At 54.9% G+C, this 20,035-nt stretch overlaps 8 protein-coding genes across 8 annotated transcripts; 4 read left to right on the plus strand and 4 right to left on the minus strand.

Annotated features, from left to right (window-relative positions):
• Nucleotides 1-349: 349 nt before the first annotated feature.
• On the plus strand, nucleotides 350-2,115 carry F5Z01DRAFT_165368 (glycosyl transferase family 4-domain-containing protein). The gene is made up of 2 exons (XM_046257848.1): nucleotides 350-2,019; nucleotides 2,072-2,115. The coding sequence occupies exon 1, from the start codon at nucleotides 595-597 to the stop codon at nucleotides 1,999-2,001; it is 1,407 nt and encodes a 468-aa protein (XP_046117298.1). The 5' UTR covers nucleotides 350-594; the 3' UTR covers nucleotides 2,002-2,019; nucleotides 2,072-2,115.
• Nucleotides 2,116-2,547: 432 nt separating this feature from the next.
• Nucleotides 2,548-5,605, minus strand: F5Z01DRAFT_164755 (uncharacterized protein). Its single transcript, XM_046257846.1, has one exon. It carries the CDS (start codon nucleotides 5,310-5,312, stop codon nucleotides 2,652-2,654), a length of 2,661 nt encoding a protein of 886 aa, XP_046117299.1. The 5' UTR covers nucleotides 5,313-5,605; the 3' UTR covers nucleotides 2,548-2,651.
• Nucleotides 5,606-8,227: 2,622 nt separating this feature from the next.
• Nucleotides 8,228-8,863, plus strand: F5Z01DRAFT_675284 (phosphatidylinositol/phosphatidylglycerol transfer protein; the record flags this gene model as incomplete). Its single annotated transcript, XM_046265132.1, has 3 exons — nucleotides 8,228-8,427; nucleotides 8,489-8,705; nucleotides 8,753-8,863. The coding sequence occupies 3 exons, from the start codon at nucleotides 8,228-8,230 to the stop codon at nucleotides 8,861-8,863; spliced, it is 528 nt and encodes a 175-aa protein (XP_046117300.1).
• A 318-nt stretch (nucleotides 8,864-9,181) lies between these two features.
• Nucleotides 9,182-9,719, minus strand: F5Z01DRAFT_624066 (ATPase, V1 complex, subunit F; the record flags this gene model as incomplete). The annotated part of the gene is made up of 4 exons (XM_046261356.1): nucleotides 9,182-9,322; nucleotides 9,373-9,510; nucleotides 9,560-9,595; nucleotides 9,660-9,719. 4 exons carry the CDS (start codon nucleotides 9,717-9,719, stop codon nucleotides 9,182-9,184), a joined length of 375 nt encoding a protein of 124 aa, XP_046117301.1.
• On the plus strand, nucleotides 9,632-11,691 carry F5Z01DRAFT_164625 (uncharacterized protein). Its single transcript, XM_046257843.1, has 2 exons — nucleotides 9,632-10,342; nucleotides 10,393-11,691. The coding sequence occupies exons 1-2, from the start codon at nucleotides 10,097-10,099 to the stop codon at nucleotides 11,557-11,559; spliced, it is 1,413 nt and encodes a 470-aa protein (XP_046117302.1). The 5' UTR covers nucleotides 9,632-10,096; the 3' UTR covers nucleotides 11,560-11,691.
• A 113-nt stretch (nucleotides 11,692-11,804) lies between these two features.
• Nucleotides 11,805-14,411, plus strand: F5Z01DRAFT_688874 (uncharacterized protein; the record flags this gene model as incomplete). Its single annotated transcript, XM_046266060.1, has 3 exons — nucleotides 11,805-13,269; nucleotides 13,323-14,326; nucleotides 14,385-14,411. The coding sequence occupies exons 1-3, from the start codon at nucleotides 12,285-12,287 to the stop codon at nucleotides 14,409-14,411; spliced, it is 2,016 nt and encodes a 671-aa protein (XP_046117303.1). The 5' UTR covers nucleotides 11,805-12,284.
• Nucleotides 14,412-15,081: 670 nt separating this feature from the next.
• On the minus strand, nucleotides 15,082-16,384 carry F5Z01DRAFT_164585 (putative methyltransferase-domain-containing protein). The gene is made up of 3 exons (XM_046257842.1): nucleotides 16,087-16,384; nucleotides 15,866-16,027; nucleotides 15,082-15,806 (listed from the first exon to the last, which is right to left on the minus strand). The coding sequence occupies exons 1-3, from the start codon at nucleotides 16,142-16,144 to the stop codon at nucleotides 15,223-15,225; spliced, it is 804 nt and encodes a 267-aa protein (XP_046117304.1). The 5' UTR covers nucleotides 16,145-16,384; the 3' UTR covers nucleotides 15,082-15,222.
• Nucleotides 16,385-17,816, minus strand: F5Z01DRAFT_164690 (putative neuronal calcium sensor NCS-1). The gene is made up of 4 exons (XM_046257844.1): nucleotides 17,514-17,816; nucleotides 17,210-17,295; nucleotides 16,862-17,157; nucleotides 16,385-16,805 (listed from the first exon to the last, which is right to left on the minus strand). Exons 1-4 carry the CDS (start codon nucleotides 17,522-17,524, stop codon nucleotides 16,626-16,628), a joined length of 573 nt encoding a protein of 190 aa, XP_046117305.1. The 5' UTR covers nucleotides 17,525-17,816; the 3' UTR covers nucleotides 16,385-16,625.
• Between the last annotated feature and the right edge of the window lie 2,219 nt (nucleotides 17,817-20,035).

Below are 20,035 nucleotides of genomic sequence, written 5' to 3' on the forward strand. Positions count from 1 at the left end.
AAGCCGGTGAGGGTTGCGGCCGGATCATCTTTGGCCGCCTAATCGACGTCGGGATGGAATAAAGGGACTGCAGTGATGAATGACTGATGCGAAAATGCAGCATGCTATGATCTTCTCAATGACCGGCTCGCGGGTGAGAGCGTGAGGTGACCATCGACATGGAGCGACGAGGAGACTGATGAGGCTGAGGGCGGGAGCTTGGACCAGGCAGGACTGGAGTCGCTGGACCCCTGAAACCTCCACCACTGGCACTGACAGTGACATGGCATCTGCGGACCGGCACTTGAATTGCAAACACGTGCAGACGTGTCATCAACGTGTCGACCAACTTCATCTTCACCACCACGCCCACCCACATCGACCAGCCTCCTCAGCTTCACCTCACCTCGCGATTGCGCAGGTCGTGCCACCACATTCCCGCGACACACAAACAGAGCTCATTGCGCTGTGCGACCCTCCACAATCACAATGCGCTCAACCCGATAGACCCCCCGCCTCCATCGCCAAACACTCAACCACGACCTCACTCGACCACCACCCCTCCTTTCGCGATTCGATTCACTTTCTTTCGATTGCCAAAGCACCTCCGCCAAGATGGCCGTCCCCATCCGCAACGAGCTCTCCCGCAACGAGACCCTCTCCCTCCTCGCCCTCTCCGGCGCATCCCTCCTCATCATCGCCAACACCTTCCAAGGCGATGGCGAGCCCCTCATCGCCTCTCTCGCCCTCTCCCTCCTCGCCTTCGCCCTCGCCTACGCCATGATCCGCTGGCTCGGCCCCCGCTTCATCCAGGCCGGCTTCAGCGGCCACGACATGGGCAAGACCAGCCGGCCCCTGCTGCCCGAGTGCATGGGCGCCATCTGCGCCGTCGTCTACCTGCTCGCCGTCATCGTCTTCGTCCCCTTCCCCTTCTACAAGGACATTGTCGCTGCCACCAGCGGCGGCGGCAACAGGGACGTCGTCCTCCACCTCGAGCACGTCAACCAGGGCCGCTTCCTCCACCGCTTCCCCCACAACAAGCTCGCCTCCTACCTCGGCGCCATCATCTCCCTCCAGACCATCGCCCTCCTCGGCATCGGCGACGACCTCTTTGACATTCGCTGGCGACACAAGTGGTGGATTCCCGGCCTCGCCTCCATTCCCCTCCTCGTCGTCTACTTTGTCGACTTTGACGTCACATCCATCGTCCTGCCCATCCAGCTCCAGCCCTACCTCGGCGAGCTCTTCGACCTGGGGCCTCTCTACTACCTCTATATGGCCTGCGTCGCCATGTTCTGCCCCCAGAGCATCAACATGCTCGCCGGCATCAACGGCATCGAGGTCTCCCAATGCCTCGTCATCGCCCTCCTCCTCGCTTTCAACGACGCCCTCTACCTCCTTACCCCCTACCCGCACCCCGCCACCGACTCCCACCTCTTCTCCCTCTACCTCCTCCTCCCCTGGATCGGCGTCTCCGCCGCGCTGCTCGTCCACAACTGGTATCCCGCCCGCGTCTTCGTCGGCGACACCTACTGCTACTTCTCCGGCATGGTCTTTGCCGTCGTCGGCATCCTCGGCCACTTCTCCAAGACACTCGGCCTCCTCCTCGTCCCCCAGATCTTCAACTTCCTATACTCCTGCCCCCAGGTCTTTGGGCTCCTCCCCTGCCCCCGCCACCGCCTGCCCAGGTTCAACGCGCGGACCGGCCTCCTCGAGCCCTCGACCACGCCCTGGTCCCCCGACCGCCAGCCGCATCCTCTCGTCGCGCGGGGCCTGCGCCTCATGGCCCGGGTCAAGCTGGTCGCCATCACCTACGACAAGGATGGTCTCTTCACCGAGACCTCCAACTTCACCATCCTCAACCTGTGGCTCGTCTGGAGGGGCCCGCTCCGGGAGGATCGTCTGGCCTGGGAGGTCACCATGTTCCAGGCCGCAGTGGGCCTGTTCGGCCTGTTTGTGAGGCACAGGCTTGCCCTACTCGTCTTTAAGGAAGACAACTGGGGCACCGCTGTCGACAAATGATGGCGCCACAGCAAGCAAGTAGGAGCGCACGGTCGCTTATACATGTATATACTAAGTATAGAGAATCTAGCGCGCAGACAGGCGCAGAACAGAAATGAGCCACTTTGCGAAGAGTTGTACAATGTCTGATCATAACTGCATGTCTTCCCAATAAGACATGAAGATGACTTGGTGGCTAGCTGCCCACGGAGCCCACTATATAAGTACATGAGAAGTTTCCATGAGTAAAGTAGTAGCAGTAGTGGTAATCATCAGCAAGAGGACTGTCCCTCGCAACGCCAGGGGTATCGCCTCGCCTCGAGAACAAAAAGGCAAAAGCCCGACCCTGGGCATCTCTCTCTTTCCCTTGCAACCAAAAAAAAATTAAGAAAAGTTGGACTCCATGGCCGCCGCACACCTCATGCATTTGAGCAAAACAGGAGGGACCAAGCCAAGTAAACATCGATTCGTGCGACAAGACGTCTTCCAGCTTTTTGTATCGTACCGAACGCCAGGACACCCCTCGTGTCTTCGATGAAAAGAATCCCCGACGTGCCAGTCGTGTCCATTTAATTCTGTCCTGTACGCCCCCAACTCCGCCGTCCAAGATTTTCCGTGTAAATCGACCAAACACATTCCTGACAAAACCAACAGGCCGTCGCACTATTCGTTCATTGGTCCTTGATTGGGACCAGAGTCGAGTCTGTGGTAGGCTTTGCCTCGCTCATCACATCGTCCATGACAATCTCCACCTTTGTCTCCGCCGGGCTCAACAACGTCGACCGGACAGTGATCGCGTCCCCCGTCACTTTGCTTGCCGCTTTTGACCTTCTCGTGTAGTCGCTTAAGCTCAGCTTCTTCTTGGCAGGCGACGGTTGGACGAAGCCATTCATACCACCTGTGAGGAAGGGGGTTGGAAGGCTAGATGCGGAGAGGGGAGATTGAGCCGTGCTGGAGGCGGAGGCAGGTGCCGTATCGCTGACGGGCCGGAGACCGGTATTGTCGAAAGCCGGGACGGGTGGCATTTGCACTCGAAGATCTGGTGTCTTCTTCTTCGAACTGTCCTCACTGGCTGGACTCGAATTGCCGTGGGCGTCGCTCATGTGCGTGTCCTCGAATTGTGACGTGGCTGATGACGCGGTCTCTGCGCCCGTGGACGCTTTGATGCCGTTCGGTAGCTCAACCTCCATTGCAGAGCCTGAGGACGTCCGGGGTGTCAATGGCTCCCGGCGTCGTCTCTCATTCTCGAGCTTGCACAATTTCCGATTCTGCAATAGTCGCTTTGCCAAAGAAATGACGCGTTTGCGCGGCTGGGCCGGCGGTTTGCTGAACCAATCGTCCTCGACGGGGTCAGTCTGCGTCCCAGTGCTGCAGTAGACAGGTCTAGGGGCATCTGATGCCTGCCGAGAACGGTGGTGTGATGACGTCCGTCTTTTCGAGCCGTTGGGGAGCTGAGGCGAGTTGGCAGCAGTTGGTGAGCCGTTCTTGCTCCCTCCCGTCCCGGCATCCTTGTAATTCGATGTCGAGCCGTTTCGGTTCGACTTGGATGAGGTCGAAGTCCCATCAGAAACACGTTTCTTTTTCCGAGCGGGCTGCTGTTGCTCCATGCGGCGGAATGAGTCCTCCACCATGGCCACTTTGCGCTTGTCTCGGTCGGTTGGTTCGGTGAGGATGCGGTTCTGATCGAGAGAGCCTTGTCGGGCAGGGGTAGGGTCTCGGCTCGATGGTTTGCTGCGCGATATGTCGGTCTGGGACCGCGTGTCGTCTTCGCCGTGGCCCTCGCTTGCGGCCCGGCTGGCCTGGCCAGTGCTCGTGGGGGAGATCGCTTGGGTCCGATGCTTCCGTTGCTTCTTCTTGCCCATGGTCCTCGGCGGATTCTTGCTGTAGAGATAGAGGCGATGAAATCTAGCAAAGGCACAATTGTTCTCCAGGTCGCACGCACAACCGCCATATTCCGACAGGATGCGGTCGATCCAGTTTGATATCGCGTTGTACTCAATCTCGCTCATCTCAGGCTCGTCTGATCGAGAGGCGTCGTCGTCGCTGAGCCCCAAGAGGTGCAGCCATCGCGAGCCTACACTCTTGTCCAGTCGGAAATCCCAGGGAAGTGTGATCTGTTCATTGGGTGCAATTGTCCGGTCGGCGATAAGCCAGAACTGGTATTCAGACCCGTCAATGAGAAGAGTGTCCAGCTGAGCATTTGGTCGACAGCTCCGCCGTACGAACCGAGCTTGCGATCCTTTGTGCCGGGTGTCAATGAAAAGAGGCAAGACCGGATGGAAGAACACATAGGGAAGAGGTGATGAGAGATCACTCCACAGGTTCTCCGGGTCCGAACAGTAATCCTTCTGGAATCCAATCTCGCCGTTGAGTTCGAAAATAGGATCCTCTTTTTGAATGGCCACTGGGGTAGTCATGTATTGCCAGCGCAACATGGTTGTTGCGTCAACATTCTGTTCTTTCGACGCGATTTGCATTTTCCCTTGATGATCCATCATCTTCCGCTTCAGCGACTCGGACGATGCGTCTTGAAACACCTCAGCACGGCTGTGACCAACTTCGGATTGCATCAGCTGTTCATCGTGGAGCCATCTTGCCAATGCCCCAGGAACCGCAAGGCCTTGGAACGTGTTATCGTGGACTGTTTCAAACTCTGTCTTCCACAGAGCTTGGAAAGCCGGCGAATAGTGATGTATCCTGAAGTCCTCGGGTAGATTGGGTGGGCTGTTGGCGGGGGATGGCGGTCGTCCGTGCTGCGCTCGCGCCTGTGATATTGATGGGCTCCGTTTAGCTGCCAGTGATCCAACAGATTGGGACGAGCGATGCGCTGTCTTCGGCTTCTTCGGCGCGGGTTGCTGCTGATGATCGCTGATGCCGCCGTTGCGCTTGCTGTCACTCGACGAGCCATCCCCGGGCTTGAGCTTCTTCTTCTGAGATTTGGGAGGAGGGCGTTTGGGCTTCTTCTCTGACTGCGCCGACGGAGCGACGCCATTCTTCAATTGGGTAGCACGCAGGAAGGCCTTTTGGCGGTCCAACGGCCGAGGATGACAGTCTGCGCAAGCGTGGGCAAAATCCTCGCGGATCGCCTCCGCTCGGTTTTCGGGATAGAAGCACTCAATGTGCTGCCACGTGTCGCACTTCTCGCAGTATATAGTATTTCCATCATCGCCGGAGAATTTGCAAATACACTTGATAGTGTACGGCTCTTCCTCAGCCACCTCTACTGGGGTGGTTTCGTCCTCCTCAGCGACTGGGCCGGGGGGGAGGATGGGGACGACTTGGCTAGGAATCGAGACTGGCGGAGGGAGAGTGTCCGGTCTGTCAGTCATCATCTGGTGGATCGTCGCCACGATATCGGGACGATTGTCGTTCAAATTGGGGGGCGGTGGCTTCTTATCGACGCGCTATTGAGGGCATGACGACGCCTAGGTCAGCGCGCCAGCTCGATTGAATGCACGACGAGCGAGCAGCGAGAAGCAATCCAGGGCGACAGTCGGTAAAACTGTCGAGGCCAACGGGCAGCGTGACACGAAGAGACGCCAGCCCTGTTACCTAGGAACGAAGACCAAGTGTTCAGATTTGGAAGGGGGGTTCAACGTGTAACGGGAGTTGATTGCTCGGGTGTGGATCGCTTGGACTATGGCGCGTCGAAATTTTAAAATCAGGCGCGCGTGTAGAAGTTCGTTGCGTCGCAAGTTTCGTCGTGATCGAAGAGATTCGAGGGTGGCTCAACGAGGGACGGAGGGGCCGGTGCGCGATGGGTTCACGAGAGGGAGAGGATGGTGAGGCTTCGATGATTGAAGAGTTTGAATCGTTGAAGAGGAAGCGGCGCAGTAACTGAGTTCACGCCAGTACGTGTTGATCAGAAAAAGGGTCGAGTAATCGTAGTGAAGGACGGGGGGCAAGAGAGAGAATGGATGGGGGAAGGAAGGACTGGACTGGAGGAGGAGATTGGCAAAAGCAGCCTGCGCTGCTGCTGCTGGTGTGTCCACGACCCGTCCGACTCAGCTGCTGCTGCGACCAAGTTGAATGCCTGCGCTCTGGCTGGCTCGCACCGAAAACCGCACCAGACTTTTGCTGCTGTAGCGGCCTCGACCTGCTGGGCGCGCCGCCCTCCACTACTGGAAGCGGCTGGCACCTCTCGACCACAGCGCCCTGCCATTGCTGATGGGCATTTTCAGGCCCCGCTTCCAGGATGCATGCGCTAGTCCGGACAAGGACTGGCGGTGGCCGTGGAAATCTTAGCGTATCAGAGAAACATGACAAGTTTTAGCCTTAGCCTTTAGGCATTCCATCCTTGTTGATGGTCTTGCTCCGCGCTGGCTGCAGGCTGTGCAGATTGATGATGCATCTTCGAGGTCGGATGGCAGTGTTTGGTCTTGCCATTCATCTATTACGCCAAACGACCTTTCCAGCGGCGTGGGTTTTGTTAGCGAGCATACACGGTGGATAGGAAACCTCAAAGATCGCGGACTTTTGTTGCGAGATGCGGGTCGGCCCTGCTATTGTGAATGATGGGCTTTCTGTACTGAGTTGGGGTTTGCCGATACCACCGAGTCTATTGAAGCCAACCTTGCTGTCAGCACTGGACCAAGGTGGAAAGGCATCTAATCAGAGGAGACCAGTGTGTGAAAGTCGGACACCGTCTCGCAGTGGAAATATCCAGCTCGATGATGAGTGAAAATAGCTGATAAGGACTGGAGTCTCAGAGGTGTGCACGCGAGTGACAAAATGTGGAGGGGTGCATGTGTCCTCCAGCTCGAGAAAGGCAGCCCGACTTTTTTGAGTTTCGGCGACGCAAACAGATGTTTGGGAGTTGGGAGCCGTCAGTGCCGCTGATTGGGCCATGAGTCACATTGCCAACCTGTCCCAACATGAACTTTCTAGGCAATGCTGTATCTTGTCCTTCCAAGGGCTTACCTGCACTCAATCATCTGGGTCGTTGGGAGACACCATTAAAACGGACCGGTGCCCCTATCGAGCTGGGAGTATCCGCGCGAGTAATTAGTGACCGAACATTGGCTCTCATGTTGCGTTGAATCTCGACGAGAAATCGGTGACGCGCAGGGTGCGTAAAACAGGTGTTCCTCTGGCGCATCGGTGATTACGATCAAAGAGTGACCCGGAAGCGGGCGATACCCCAAAGGTAGATACGGCTGGGAGGCATCTGATTCGTTGGGTACGAGACGCTTGGTCCCACCAGGTTTACATCTTTTCATTGGCCTGGATCTCGATCGCTGAAATGGCTGGTTGACACAGTTATAATTACTGCTGTTGCTGGGTCGAAGCTACATGTATTAATCACGCAGTGCTTGCGGACAGTCGAACAGCACTTGTAATTCAAAACAAGGGGTATATTCATTGCTTCAGATTTTCCAAGTCCTTTGCGCCCAGCGTGTGACATGGCCCAAGCCGAGATCAGGTCAAACTCTGTACAAATGGCAGAACAATGTCTCTCGTATACGGAGAAAGTCATATACAATTCGTACAATGGCCCTTCTTCATGCCCTGGCTAAAGCCAGGCTCACAATGAAAGACGTGAAGTGATGCCATCAAAAATTGTACCCACTATGACCCCGAAGGGCAATAGAGTGAGGGTTGACTCCGCGATGTGCGATGCAGGCCACCCTCACTTCCCAAAGCAAATCTTGAGCTGCCTTGGAATGAATAAGGTAAGTATACCGTGGATTCAGTTTTAGGCGAGGGAAGAGGGCTTTATATACCCGTTGGGAGGAGGATTGGTGCGCCTGAGGCTTGAGCTTAGCACCGGCGCGGTCCACTTGGAGGTTGGCCAAGGTGGGATTAGACGCGGCTGGGAAATGAGCCTGCGACGGGGTCCGGACAGGCGCATGTGGTCGAGATGTGGTGCGGGTTCGAAGGAAAACCACTGAAAATGGTGACAATACGTAGCTCGATACAATGGTCAATATCATGATGCCACACTGCCTGCTTGGGTAAACATGCTTCCCAGTATTCAGTCGAACAGGCAGCCACGGAAGGCTGAAAAGTCGCTGCGTGGCCTGGCGCCTGGTTGAGCAGGATGTCTACCAATTAGCGTGCGCGCTTTCGTCCCATGACGCCTTTGCTAAACTTCCCCAGACCAGACCGACCAGCCAGCCTGCATCACTCCGCCGCTGATAGACATCAACAACTTGGCCGCCATCGCAAGCGTTCTGCAACCATCAACGACCCACGACGCACTTCACACTGCATACACTTCTCTCGCACCAGTTTGCGCGACGTCGATATGAGACTTACAGCCGTCGCTGCCTGCCTGTTGGCCCCGGCCGCAGCCTTGAGCGTCTTCAACGGCAACGCCCCCGACGCCATCGCCAATGACGATAACAAGATACCTGGAGATTCTCCTCTCGAGTTCTGCCCCGGCGACCACTCCAAGGACCTTGTCACGATTGAGAGTGTGGACCTGTCGCCCAACCCACCCAAGGCGTACGTCGCACCCCGCATCATCGATACACCGAGCTTAGAGAGACTAACATGCATGCGATAGTGGCAATGAGCTGGTCATCAAGGCCAAGGGCACCATCAAGGAGACAATCGAAGAGGGCGCTTATGTTCTGCTGACCGTCAAGTACGGCCTCATCCGCTTGATCACCACCAAGGCGGACTTCTGCAAGGAGATTGGCAACGTGGATCTCGAGTGCCCGCTGGAGGCCGGGGATCTCGAGATCACCAAGAGCGTGGACCTGCCTGCCGAGATTCCTCCTGTATGTATCGCTCGATCTCTCATGCTTGCTATGCTAACACGACCCAGGGCAAGTACACTGTCTTGGCAGATGTCTACACCGCCAAGGATGTCCAGATCACATGCCTGACTGCGACTGTTGCCTTCAGCCGTGGCTCATTCTTCAACCAGGACTTGTAAGAGTTTACAACCTCTCAGGGTCTACGTGGCGGAGGTAATCTTGGGCATTTATATTCTGCGTTTATCTCGATGATCTGCATTTCGGATTTCTGCACTAAACGGATACACAATTCATGGGTTGTTCTACTTTGATTTGATGTAGCGACTGCCACGACGCAATGATAGAAGCCGTTGCTCCGTCCTGTCCGCATGATTGCAAGTGACGCTGGCTCGAGCAATGCCTCGCGTACGTACGGTATCCCGTTGAAATATATTCGCTCTAGAGAATAGGCTTGCCGCAAACCCCATGTACCCCGCCCCATCCTACACACCCATATCTTACTCGCCAAAGAGACGGCGTACGCGCCGCAACACACTGTCCTTCTCCGGATCGTAGGGGTGGTCTTTGCTGGGGATTTCGAGGAGCGCGGGAAAGGCGGCGGTGTACGTATCGATGCGGTGTCGGATCTTGTCGGCAATCTACCTCCATTAGTGACACGTTATGCGTATACGGATGTGCTGCGACTGACGTGCTGGTTGATCAGGACGATGCCGATATCTTTCCTCTCTTCGGTGAAGCGATCGAATGCCGACTCGATAGCGGCAGTCTCCGTCTTGTTGTCCACCACGAGAAAGTTCTTCTCAGCCTCGGCGCCCGTGGTCACATGCTGGCCTCTGCGTGAGCGACTATACGACAGGTGAGCTGGTCTGTCTTACCCCGATGCCAGCGAGCAACAATCCCGTCACAGAGTCCTTGGCTACGTCAGTGAATGTGTGAGGGAGGAGGCCGCCGTGCGCGTCAGCAAGCAGAACATACCTCGTCGCCAATGACGGCAAGAAATTGGCGGTCTTTGTAGTCGGCGTTGGAGGAAGCCATGATCGTATGGTGAGGTTGTGGTATCAAAGGCTAAGGAGCGGGAATCGCTCGTTCGCTTATGTCGCAGCTTGACATGCTGGAGGTCCTGTTGCGTTACCTTGCCCGGTACGTACCTCACCTTGGGTGCAGCCAATCCGCCCCGCAAAGTGGAGCCCTTTCTGGTGAGCTCCAGGTCCAGCTGCGAACAAAGAAATCTGAATGACTGCCACTCCCTTTCACAACAACCAGGTGTGCCATCTCGTACTCCACGCTGACGGTTCGACCATCGCCACCTGGCTTCATCGAGGGTGTACTGACCAGTTGCTACGCAGCTAGGGGTCTTTTCTCATCGCTTACATGTGCTCGTAAGATCGCAACGCGCCATTCGACACGCGACGATGCCGCGCCTAATCCGACGCAAGCCGTTCGTCGAACGCATGAAGGGCTACCTCAACCCGATGGACTGGTGGCTTTGGGCATCTGAGGAGATGGAGACCAGCGACTGGGATTCTGACTCTTCGGGATACGGCATCGGCCTAACGCTCAACTTCATCTTCCTACTTGCTCGCGCAAATTCCGGTCCTTCGACATCGAACGACGATATCTTTGGGGATGGCACTGGTCCAGGATGGCTTTCCTGGCTTGTAAGTGACTCAGCGACGAGAATCCTGCATCAAATCTAATCTAGGACTAGGTTCATCCTCTAGTATGGGTTCTAGTTGCGATCTCTCTCGTGAACGGCTTCGATACGATGGCCCGGACCCGCAAGTACCGACTGTTCTCCGCCAACGTCGAGGTCAAGCCTGCTACGTCCTCTGTCCAGCGCGTAAAGAAGGATTCGTCGCCTGCAGGCTCCTCTCCTCTACGCTACCTTGGCCAAATGCTTGCGCCTGAATCGGCCGATGCTCGAGCACACCCGGATAAGAACGAGGATGTCTGGGAGCTGTCGATATGGGACCCACGAGCTTTCTCTCTATGCATATTCTCGGTGTTCAGCCCTGGTCATGTGCTGGTCTACTGGCTGTTTCTTCCGATAGGATCGCTCGACACACAGCCTAGCGTGACGGTGTTCACGACTCTTCTGCTTCAGGCTGTACTCTCGGCGCAGATCGTGATTGGAAAATCGTTGTTCACACAGCAGGCTAAGGACCATGCCATCATCCAAAAGGAGGTGTTCCACGAATACGACTCGCAATACGTGCACCCGCGCATGCACCCCGTCGTGAGAGATGTTGGTACACAAGTGTCGGAGCAACAGCCGCCCAACGCTCGAGAATTCGTCGAAGTCGGGACGCCGACCACATTTATCAACGCCGGCTTCTACAGCAGGAGCCAAACTCGCGCCACGCCAGATCAGTTTACACCCAGTCGTACAAATGTTCTGGGCTCCCAGATGTTCACACCAAAGAACATCGGCCGGCAATCCGACGTGCCTCAGTCTGCTACACAGTCCCGGCCTTCACCGTCGCGCAAGAGCATGCCTGCGAATTACTCCAGCAGCTCTACCTCGGTGCAACCGCTCCCGCTTTCTTCGACCACGGCGAATCTCAGCAGTAAGGGTGGATACCTGGGCGCCTACTCACACGAAAGGTCGCCTTTGAAGCACTCTGCTAGTCTGGGAAGGCTCAACAGCTCCCACAATGTCGAGTCGCCCCGCAATTCACGCGAAATGGCCGCATACGAGACGGAGAGGAGTGAGATGGGCAAGCAGAACGTGATTGTCAAGAACAGTCCGGCGCGGATCTCAAGCACTCCAGGCTACTCTAGGCCCAATCCTTTTGTTGGCCAGGCTCGGCCAGAGGCGTCCCGTACCACCGAAGCGAAGGAGAGGTTCCCGAAGATGCGAGGAGCATACTATTAATGGACCATTTTGCACGATTGAGATACACGGCGTTTTGGGGTTGTGTTTCCACATTGGTTGGAGTTGATACGGACGCCCTGTGGTAAAGGCTTGGATCTTTCGTCACTGCATACGGTAGCATCAACACCGGACATAGTATGGATAAGATGTCAGCCACTGTTTTGTGTGAAGCCATCATGGTCTCCATGGAGGGACGCTATTTGTCGCATACACCGAACGGATATCATTGTGTTGATCGTTGGACAACTCGTCCATGCTGCCTCTATGCCCGCTCAACTTTGTCCTCCTTCCTGCCATCAAATCCAGGCACTTATCTGGCTTCAGGTCTGCTCTTCATCATGGCACTTTCCATCTACCTTACGGTTCCGAGTGGCTAGAGCCTGCTGCTGTGAGCTATTTGCTTTCCTCTTGGTGTTCGCTCTTGCCACTGTTACTTACCTATGCATAATTTGAGTCCAGTCGCCTGTGACGAATTGGGGCCGGGTATTGCATGGCTGCCTTTCCAGTCCACTGCCACATGGGCTTACCCTACTCGAACCATGACCGGAGTCTGATTCCCTTTATCCTCCATCTCTACAAGTCCTCATCGATATCCTTCGTTCTATTGCCGCTTAGCAGGAGAAAGTGTTTGGAGCCTCCTGTCCAGTTGCGAAAACCGCCGGGCATCATCTATCGTGACCACTCGTCTTAGCCCTCGATGAACGCGTTTGCCGAAGCATACAGTCATGGCGTTCTTTCTCCCTCCAACCTCGCAAGGTCCCCCGAAGTCACCAGAGACGCCACCCAAAACTGACATTCTCGATCTTAAGCCTCTGCCTCAACTCCCTTCAGCAGACTCCAACCGCGCATCTGACAACGAGCGGAACGCAGCTCACAGATCATCTTCACTAGGAAAATGGTGGAAGAGTTTACGACCGAGCCGTAGACCCGAGAAAGGTAGTACCTACAGAGAAGCGAGCTTCCAGGACGACTCAGAGATTACGCCAACACACCTTCATCGCCAAGCCACTGGAGGTCATCGCACGAGAAGAGGTGGGACGACAGACTCAGGCCACATACTGGAGTGGAATGTGCCAACTGTCATACATGATCCGCCCAAGGATACACCACCTCCACCTCGGCGTGTAGTGTCAGCGCGCGGAGTGGCGGATTCATCCGATCTGGACGAGCGAAGGTTTAGCTTCGCACCCAAGTCTCAAGTGCCCGAGCAACTTTCACTTGGGAAGCAAACTTGGCCTGACAAGAAGGTGGCTTTTCAAGAGCTGCCCCATGAGAGCGAGCCCACCGACGAGAGCAAGATGCAGGCCAGTTACCTCGCTGACCGTCGCCTTTCCCTGACCCGCCGCGCCATCGAGGCCAAGAAGGAGCTGCGGCGCCAACGCAAAAACTTGAAGGAGAGTAGTGACTTTCTCGGTGTTCAAGGCTTCAACCCCAGGACAGGCACTGAGGACTCGTTGACGTCTTCAAGCACTGCCAATAGCGAAGGTAGCGGAGACGTCACAAACGAGAAGGTGAATGCCTTCCGGCAGGCTAAGCGCAGTATCCTGAACAACCGCAAGGAAGCACAAGCTCAACAAAAGTCCAAGCATGTTGCCTCCCGCCCAAACAAGGGCGTGACATGGCGGCGACACACAAACGAATGGTCGTCTATACAGGATCCAGGCGTCAGCCCGGTGACCCAGTCGCCTCGTAGCGACCCAAACGACTCTCGTAAGTAGACCCAAAACATTTCCAAGGTCGGCTCGTATACTTACTGGCTACAGATAGGATGTCACTTGATATCGACAAGACCGCCCAGACCTCGCCGCAACTCCCCATCATGAAACAAGATTATACCCCAATCAAACTTCCTCCTCCGCTGCTTGATCTGGGGTCTCCTTCTTCAGCCACTGAAACGAAAATGATGCCATGCACGACAGAGCCGGAACCAACATCTGAGGTCGGCTCTCATTCATCGAGCATTCTCATCCACAATCGACCGCGTCGGAGCAGTGGACGTACCCTGTACGCGGGAGAGCTTTACAAGAACGACGATGATTTTCATCAGCCTGAAGACTTAGTATCCGATTTTGGCGTTTACAGAGGCGATCTGTCCGCCAATACCGGCCGAGGCGGAATCGAAGACTTTGACGAGGAGGCGAAGATGGAGAAACCCACTGCGAGTTACTCTTTTTTAGGGACAGGGCCCGTGAGCAAATCCAAAATCCACCAAAGCAGCGACACGGGCTTCCTACCTCGACACCAGCCGATGGCCGAGACGCTCCAGTTGACACATGGTACACCGAAACGCAGTCTCAGCCTCCTCCCAGCCGAGGTGGGCTCACGCCAGCCTTGGATGCGAGAGAAGGAGAACATCTGGACCCTCCACTCGGACCACGGAATCACGAACGGCACGATGAGAGAACCCCAGTGTCAAGAGGAAAGTGTTCTGCGAATGCCAGTTTCCACACCCACCATCATCACTACTGGATCAGAACGGAAAGTGAATGGGATCTCTCAGAAAAGCTCGCTAAACAGAGTGACAGAGGGTCTGGAGGAGAAAGGCACGACTTGCCTACCAGCAACGCTGGCGGCAAGCTTTGCAGTAGCGCAGTCTTTGCCTGTTCTCTCGAGCCACAAATCGAACTCGCCGCTGAGCTCAACGCCGGAGAAACCAATGACTCGGAGCGATACCGTGTTCGCCTCGGGAAAGAGGTATCCGAGCAAGAGGTTCGTGAGGCGACGAAGTGTGGCGAATGCCCCCGACCTACGTCGTGTCAGGGGTTCGGTGCAGCGTCAGACGCATCGCCGACACAGTACATCACCGATTTCTATCCCTGCCTTAGGTGCTGCTCAACGGGCCTTCACTGTAAGAGATCCGGAGCCCATGTCGCCGGCCGCGCACGACTTCCATATCCAGCCGAAGCTTCCACGAGCCAAAGCCAGGATACAGGTACCAATAATCGGTGCAAAGGCAGGGTTGGGAGCTCTGGAAAACAACATGCCGCAGCAAACAATGAGTCCCGGGAGCCACGACCAGATGTTTCACTCAAACAATGGGTTGACAAATTGCCAAAAGCAAACGACCTCCTGGACTCCAGAGAAAGCAATGCCGGGAAGTTACATGTACCCATGGGAGCTGGACGACGCAGACGACGACATCGTAGGTCATTTTTCCACGATTCGGAATAACTTTTGGCCTATACTTCAGGAGGTCACATGGAAGCGTTACTGCCACTTTCTGGACTGTATTCGTCTCTGGTGGAGTCTGACAAGACCGGTGTTCGATTATTCTTCCGATTATTGGGCGCGGAGCAGGAATGACGAGGGGACCCTGTTGGATTTCTTTGCCTTCCTCCTTTCCCTGCCTGGTCTGTATCTTGGCCTGATGGTCCTCGTCTAGGTGACGCGGCTATGGGAGATCGGCGGCCGATATGTCAAAGAATGCCTTGGACATTCGTGGGAGGAGGAGCTGTATCTTTAGGAGTCGACTTTTGAATTTGCGACACTCCTCTAAACGTGCGTGAACCTAGTAAATGGTGTGCTTCTTGGCGGACCGCTTTTATACTTTAGCAAGACTGTGTCGAGGGGATAGCTACAGATGTTATGTCGTATGATACTCGTGATCACTCTCGTCAATGATGTGAAGGGCTGTTCAATGCGCAGGCTTCTTGTGACGTTCCCTCAACTTCTCAGTATGCCGACATGTATAAGGAACCCATCGTCTGGCCGTAAGCCTTCCGGTGCCATGTCGTCCGGCAGTCTCCAGACTCGAAAGCGCCTGTGGAACTCGGTCAACCATGCCTGAAAAACGTCATCGCTTCGCATCTGCTGCGCGACTACACAAAGGCACGGCTCGTCCCCGTCTTCTCTTTTCAGAGCACACGCGTCGGCTGATGTCTGTACCAGGGGTGCCACCAACGATTCGTTGTAGATGCAGTCGCAAGCAAGCACCATGTCGAACGTGCCCGTCGGGCTGGTGGCCTTTACTACTTGATCGGTCTCCCAATCCAGCTCTCTAAATGCCACATGGGCCTGGTGGGCCTTGCCCTTGCGAGGGAGGTTCTCTGCCAAGTTCTTGACGACTATCTTCTGCACGTAGGCTTGGTCCGAGAGGACGTATGAGCCTACCAAGGGGGAGAGGGCCAGGGCGTTGAGGGGCGTGATGCCGCAGCCAAGCTCGAGGACGGACGAGGAGGTTGTGAGAAGAGAGGCTAGAGGGGATTTTGGGAGCCAATCCGCCAACAATGGTGTGATCTTCCACAACACTGGAACGAAGATGTTAGTCCGGGGCTTCATGGAAAAGGGAGAAGATTGGGAAGCGTGCCTGCGCCCGTTGTTCCACCAGCTCGGCTCGATGAGAGGAGGCCTGGAGATTGATGAATGGTATAATCTCGTTTAGAGATTGTGACGTCGATTGATGAGGCTTTTGGGTCGATGAAGCCGAGATTATGTGAGGGAATGGGGCGAGAGAAGAGGAGAAATGTTTCTGAATCATCTCGGTCAGCAAAGGCACTTCAACAGCCGTTGGGGGCATATGAGATGTACCTTCTTCGGAATCTTCAATCTCGTCTTTGAGACTTGAAATAAAAGTTTGAAGTGCCATCTTGTGTTATCGTGAAGATTTCAATATTACCTCGGAGCCAAGGAGTAACAGAGTTTAGAGATTGAAAGGCGCGGCCCCACCATAAGATGTCACCCAGCCTCGATTCAAGTCGATAAATCCTCAATCTGATGAGATCAGACATGAAGACTATGAAATGGAACAAATTGACACTGGAGACGACGCTGTCACTTATGCTTAAGCGCCTTCAGCAAGCTTGGCTGCGCACGGCGTCATGGTACAGGTTAACCGACGTGCAAACACTGCTAAGCTCGGCCCTTCATGGCTTCGTAGTCCCTTCAATGGCCTTCCCTTACGTCTTCCTTCACCTATGCCGTGGGTCGTTGTGATGGACTCTTCATTCCTCCGTATATCGTAACCGAGAAGTCTTCCTTTCAGTAGTAAAGCCACAAGTTGCCGCTCGTAAAAAATATAATCATATCGCTCCCCTGCGCCGTAGTTTGCCAGAACCGAGTTTTTGGCATCAGACCAGTCCATCATAGAGAGACAGCGCGCAGACAATCGTCTCGTCGCGCTTGCTGCCTTCTTTGAACTCCTCTATATCCAGACTGCCATTTTCGTCCTTGTCCATCATGGCGAATATCTTTCTCACACGCTTTTCGGGCGTGTCCTCGTCCTCAGGTAGCTTTACCATGGAGCCGACCTAGATTCCGCGTCAGTGTCTGCGAGTTTGGGAGCGCTCTGGGGCAAATCCCTTACCATCTTGTAGATCGCCTCCACAATCTGGAGCATCTCATCGTAGCTGATTTTCCCATCGCCGTCTATATCGTACAGTTGAAACGCCCAGTCAAGCTTGTCCTCCGTCTTGCCTCGACTCGTAACGCTCAAGGCGCAAATGAACTCTTTGAAGTCGATGCTGCCAGAGCGATCACTGTCAAATACATTGAAGACGTAGTCGGCAAAGGAGCTCGGGTCGCCGAATGGGAAGAATTGGCGATAGATCTTCTGAAACTCCTCCTTGCTCAGCATGCCGGAGGGGCAATCTTTGAGGAAGCCTATGGTGATGAGTGAGTGCTGTCGTGTAACAGGGTGGGTGGATGTAGGTACCTTTATACCATTGCTGGAGCTCCTTCTTGTCGAAATGCGTCGATTTCTGTAGCTCAGCAAGCTGATCTGCCGAGAGCTTCGACTGTCTGGCACGCGATGTAAAATATTAGCCACGTGGTCTGTCATTAAGGCGTGATGTTGAAGAAGTTGATGGTGCTGCCAATGTGCCTATGACGTCGCCGGTGATCGTGGTGTCGATCCAGGGCAGCTAGCAATGGCAGCATGCGAACCCGACGGCAATACCGCGCGATAAGACACAATTCGCCCCTGGCACCAAACCCGATGCGTGCAAACTGTCACTTACGATTTGCCCATCTTTATTGACTTCCCTGTGTCCTCTGGGAGAAGATATCGCCCGATGCTCGTTCAAGACTCGATAACGCGGGGTTTCGGACAGTCCTGGGGGATGTCGCGAGGAGCGCAGGGTCCGTGGGGCGAGGAGGATGAGGAGGTAGGTTTCGGATGATAATGACGGCTCGCAGCGCAGACCTGTGGCTTGATGGCGATGGAATTGTCGAGTCAAGAAATTGGCCGCACTAGGAGAATATCCAACAAGCGAATGACTTGGGAGCTTGGGACGTCTGTCGCGCTTCGTAAGCAAGAAGCTCGTGGATGGGGGTGGAACGTTGTCTGGCTGGAACACGATGTGTCTCTGGGTTCGTCAGGTCGGATTCGCTTGGGCCCGTTGGTGACGACAAAGGTGCCGCGTCGAGATATTGAAGTTCGAAGGTCAAGTACAAATTCGCCCTTTTCGTAAAAGGAGGAAGGGGAAATAGCGACTCGTGGTGAGGAGGAGCGATGAATCGGCCGTTGACGGGAAGAATTGTTAAGGTGGAGGGGAAGGGCGCTGCACCTCCCCACTGGAGATGGAATTGATACACGTAAAAAAAGGTCTCGTCGATGCGACCTTTGCAGGCTACTGCAGTCAGCACAGGTCCGGTGCAGCCCTACAGACTCCTAGACAGCGATTCTGACGCAGTTGGCCTATCTGAGATGGCCTCAATGCGCGTTTCTCGAACTTTGATAGGGCAGTGTCGGAAATCACCACATCTCATCGTACATCACAGTCTCAGCGCATGGACCATACCCTGTAGCCCTCGGTACTGGGGGCTTTCCGAAGCGCTTTCGAGGCACAACACAGGCGCAGACCTGCAGAGCCGGCACAACCATTGTCGCTACTGACAGGTATAAGATAGTCAGAACGACCATGAGCGAGTTGACCACCGGTTAGTTCTAGTCTGGCGACGGTTCCCACCACCGTGAAGAACAGACGAGCCTGTCAACGCGCTGCATGTTGCGAAGCAGATAAGACCTTGGAAAAGTGATGATAGACGATGAGAAGGGCCACTGAAGAAGTCGTCAAACCTCGCTCATAGTTAACCAGAAGCTGAGTGTCATTATTTAATAGTTCGCCTTGGATTATTCTTGGAATGCCGAGCCCTGCGATTGTATGTTCCCTGAGCACTTACGTATCAACGCCCTTCTCCCCTAGTTCCACCTGGCGATTTGGTATCATTTGTCGATTGAACGTTTTCAAGTACTACTTGTACCTCATGTAGTAGGCTATGGCCCTTTCGAGTCGTAAGTGCTTGTCGGTTCACGCATGCATGATGGTGATCGACTCAAGAAACAGGCCCAGACGCCTAGTTAATCAACTAGAATAAACCAAGTATTTGCAAAATGAGCGGTTAAGTTCAGACGTCCGATTTTAGACAGATGCCATTAGAATTGACTGACAGACTTCAGTTCATGTTGTTAATAACGACGTCTAGTTTAAAGGAAGTGCTAGCCACCCATGCAGAGCCACGTGACGCTGGCCGCCAATATTGAGCTGTTGCTGTTCGCGATTTCGGCTATATGCTCGCTTAAATACATTATACTAGTAGCGAAGCAAAAGACGGCACCGAAGGTCAATGTTCGTTGCCGAGATATCGATCCTGCAATGCAAATTAAGCTACTGTGGGGGCACATGAGGACAAGCACATTGCTCCAATTGGCAAGAAGCCTCGCACTGTGCACTGGCGCGGCGTTGGGGCTGGCTACAGGGACAAGCATCCCACACACAGTGCATAGTGTACTGTGCGACAAAGCAGCAAGAGCTGGAGCGGGGTGAAGCTTCCAATGGACACCAGCGGTCATTACTTGCACGCTTGGCGACATTGGATGCCGACAGTGGGTGCCGGGGCCCCTCCCTCCATCATAAGTACTGGTTCTACTCGAGTGAGTTTCGGTCCCGAGTCTCCCAACCTACCAACCAAGCTACCATCATCGCGACACTGGCGTCTGTTGTTGTCGCGCGCGCGTCTCTGTTTCTTGGTCGAGGACGGCTCTAGGTGCCAGTGTGCCCAGCGCACCGCGTCAGCAGTGCTGCCAACAGCTCACGCCACCATACAATTGACAACCATCAGTAGTCCATTCTTAGGATACTATTGTCTCGCCCTTGCGGCTTGAAGCATCGTGGTTACGGCCATTCACCTACATACGACCGTAACCGCTCACCAGCCCGGCAATAGCATATTGAGATATCGGTCCTGGATGTAGGCGATACAACCACCATCAATCGCTTGCCTTACACGACGTCACTTGCATCTGGCCCCCTTGGCGTGAGTGGTGTGTTGGTCTGTGGTGGAGGTCTAGCACGTTGAGTGTCAGCCCTACAGCTTGCCAGCCCCGACACCCCTGATACGTCAGGCCAGGAGAATGAGGATATTCGCCCATTGTTCTGCAAGTACACCGCCTATCTGGCATTCGCTCTAGAGCCGTTCAGGTAGCGTAACCTAGCCTTTGCGGCTGATGCAGCCACTCTTAGTCTCCACACTCCCCCCT

This window comes from Emericellopsis atlantica (assembly GCF_019669845.1).
Source record: "Emericellopsis atlantica unplaced genomic scaffold F5Z01scaffold_17, whole genome shotgun sequence".
NCBI lineage: Eukaryota > Fungi > Ascomycota > Sordariomycetes > Hypocreales > Bionectriaceae > Emericellopsis > Emericellopsis atlantica.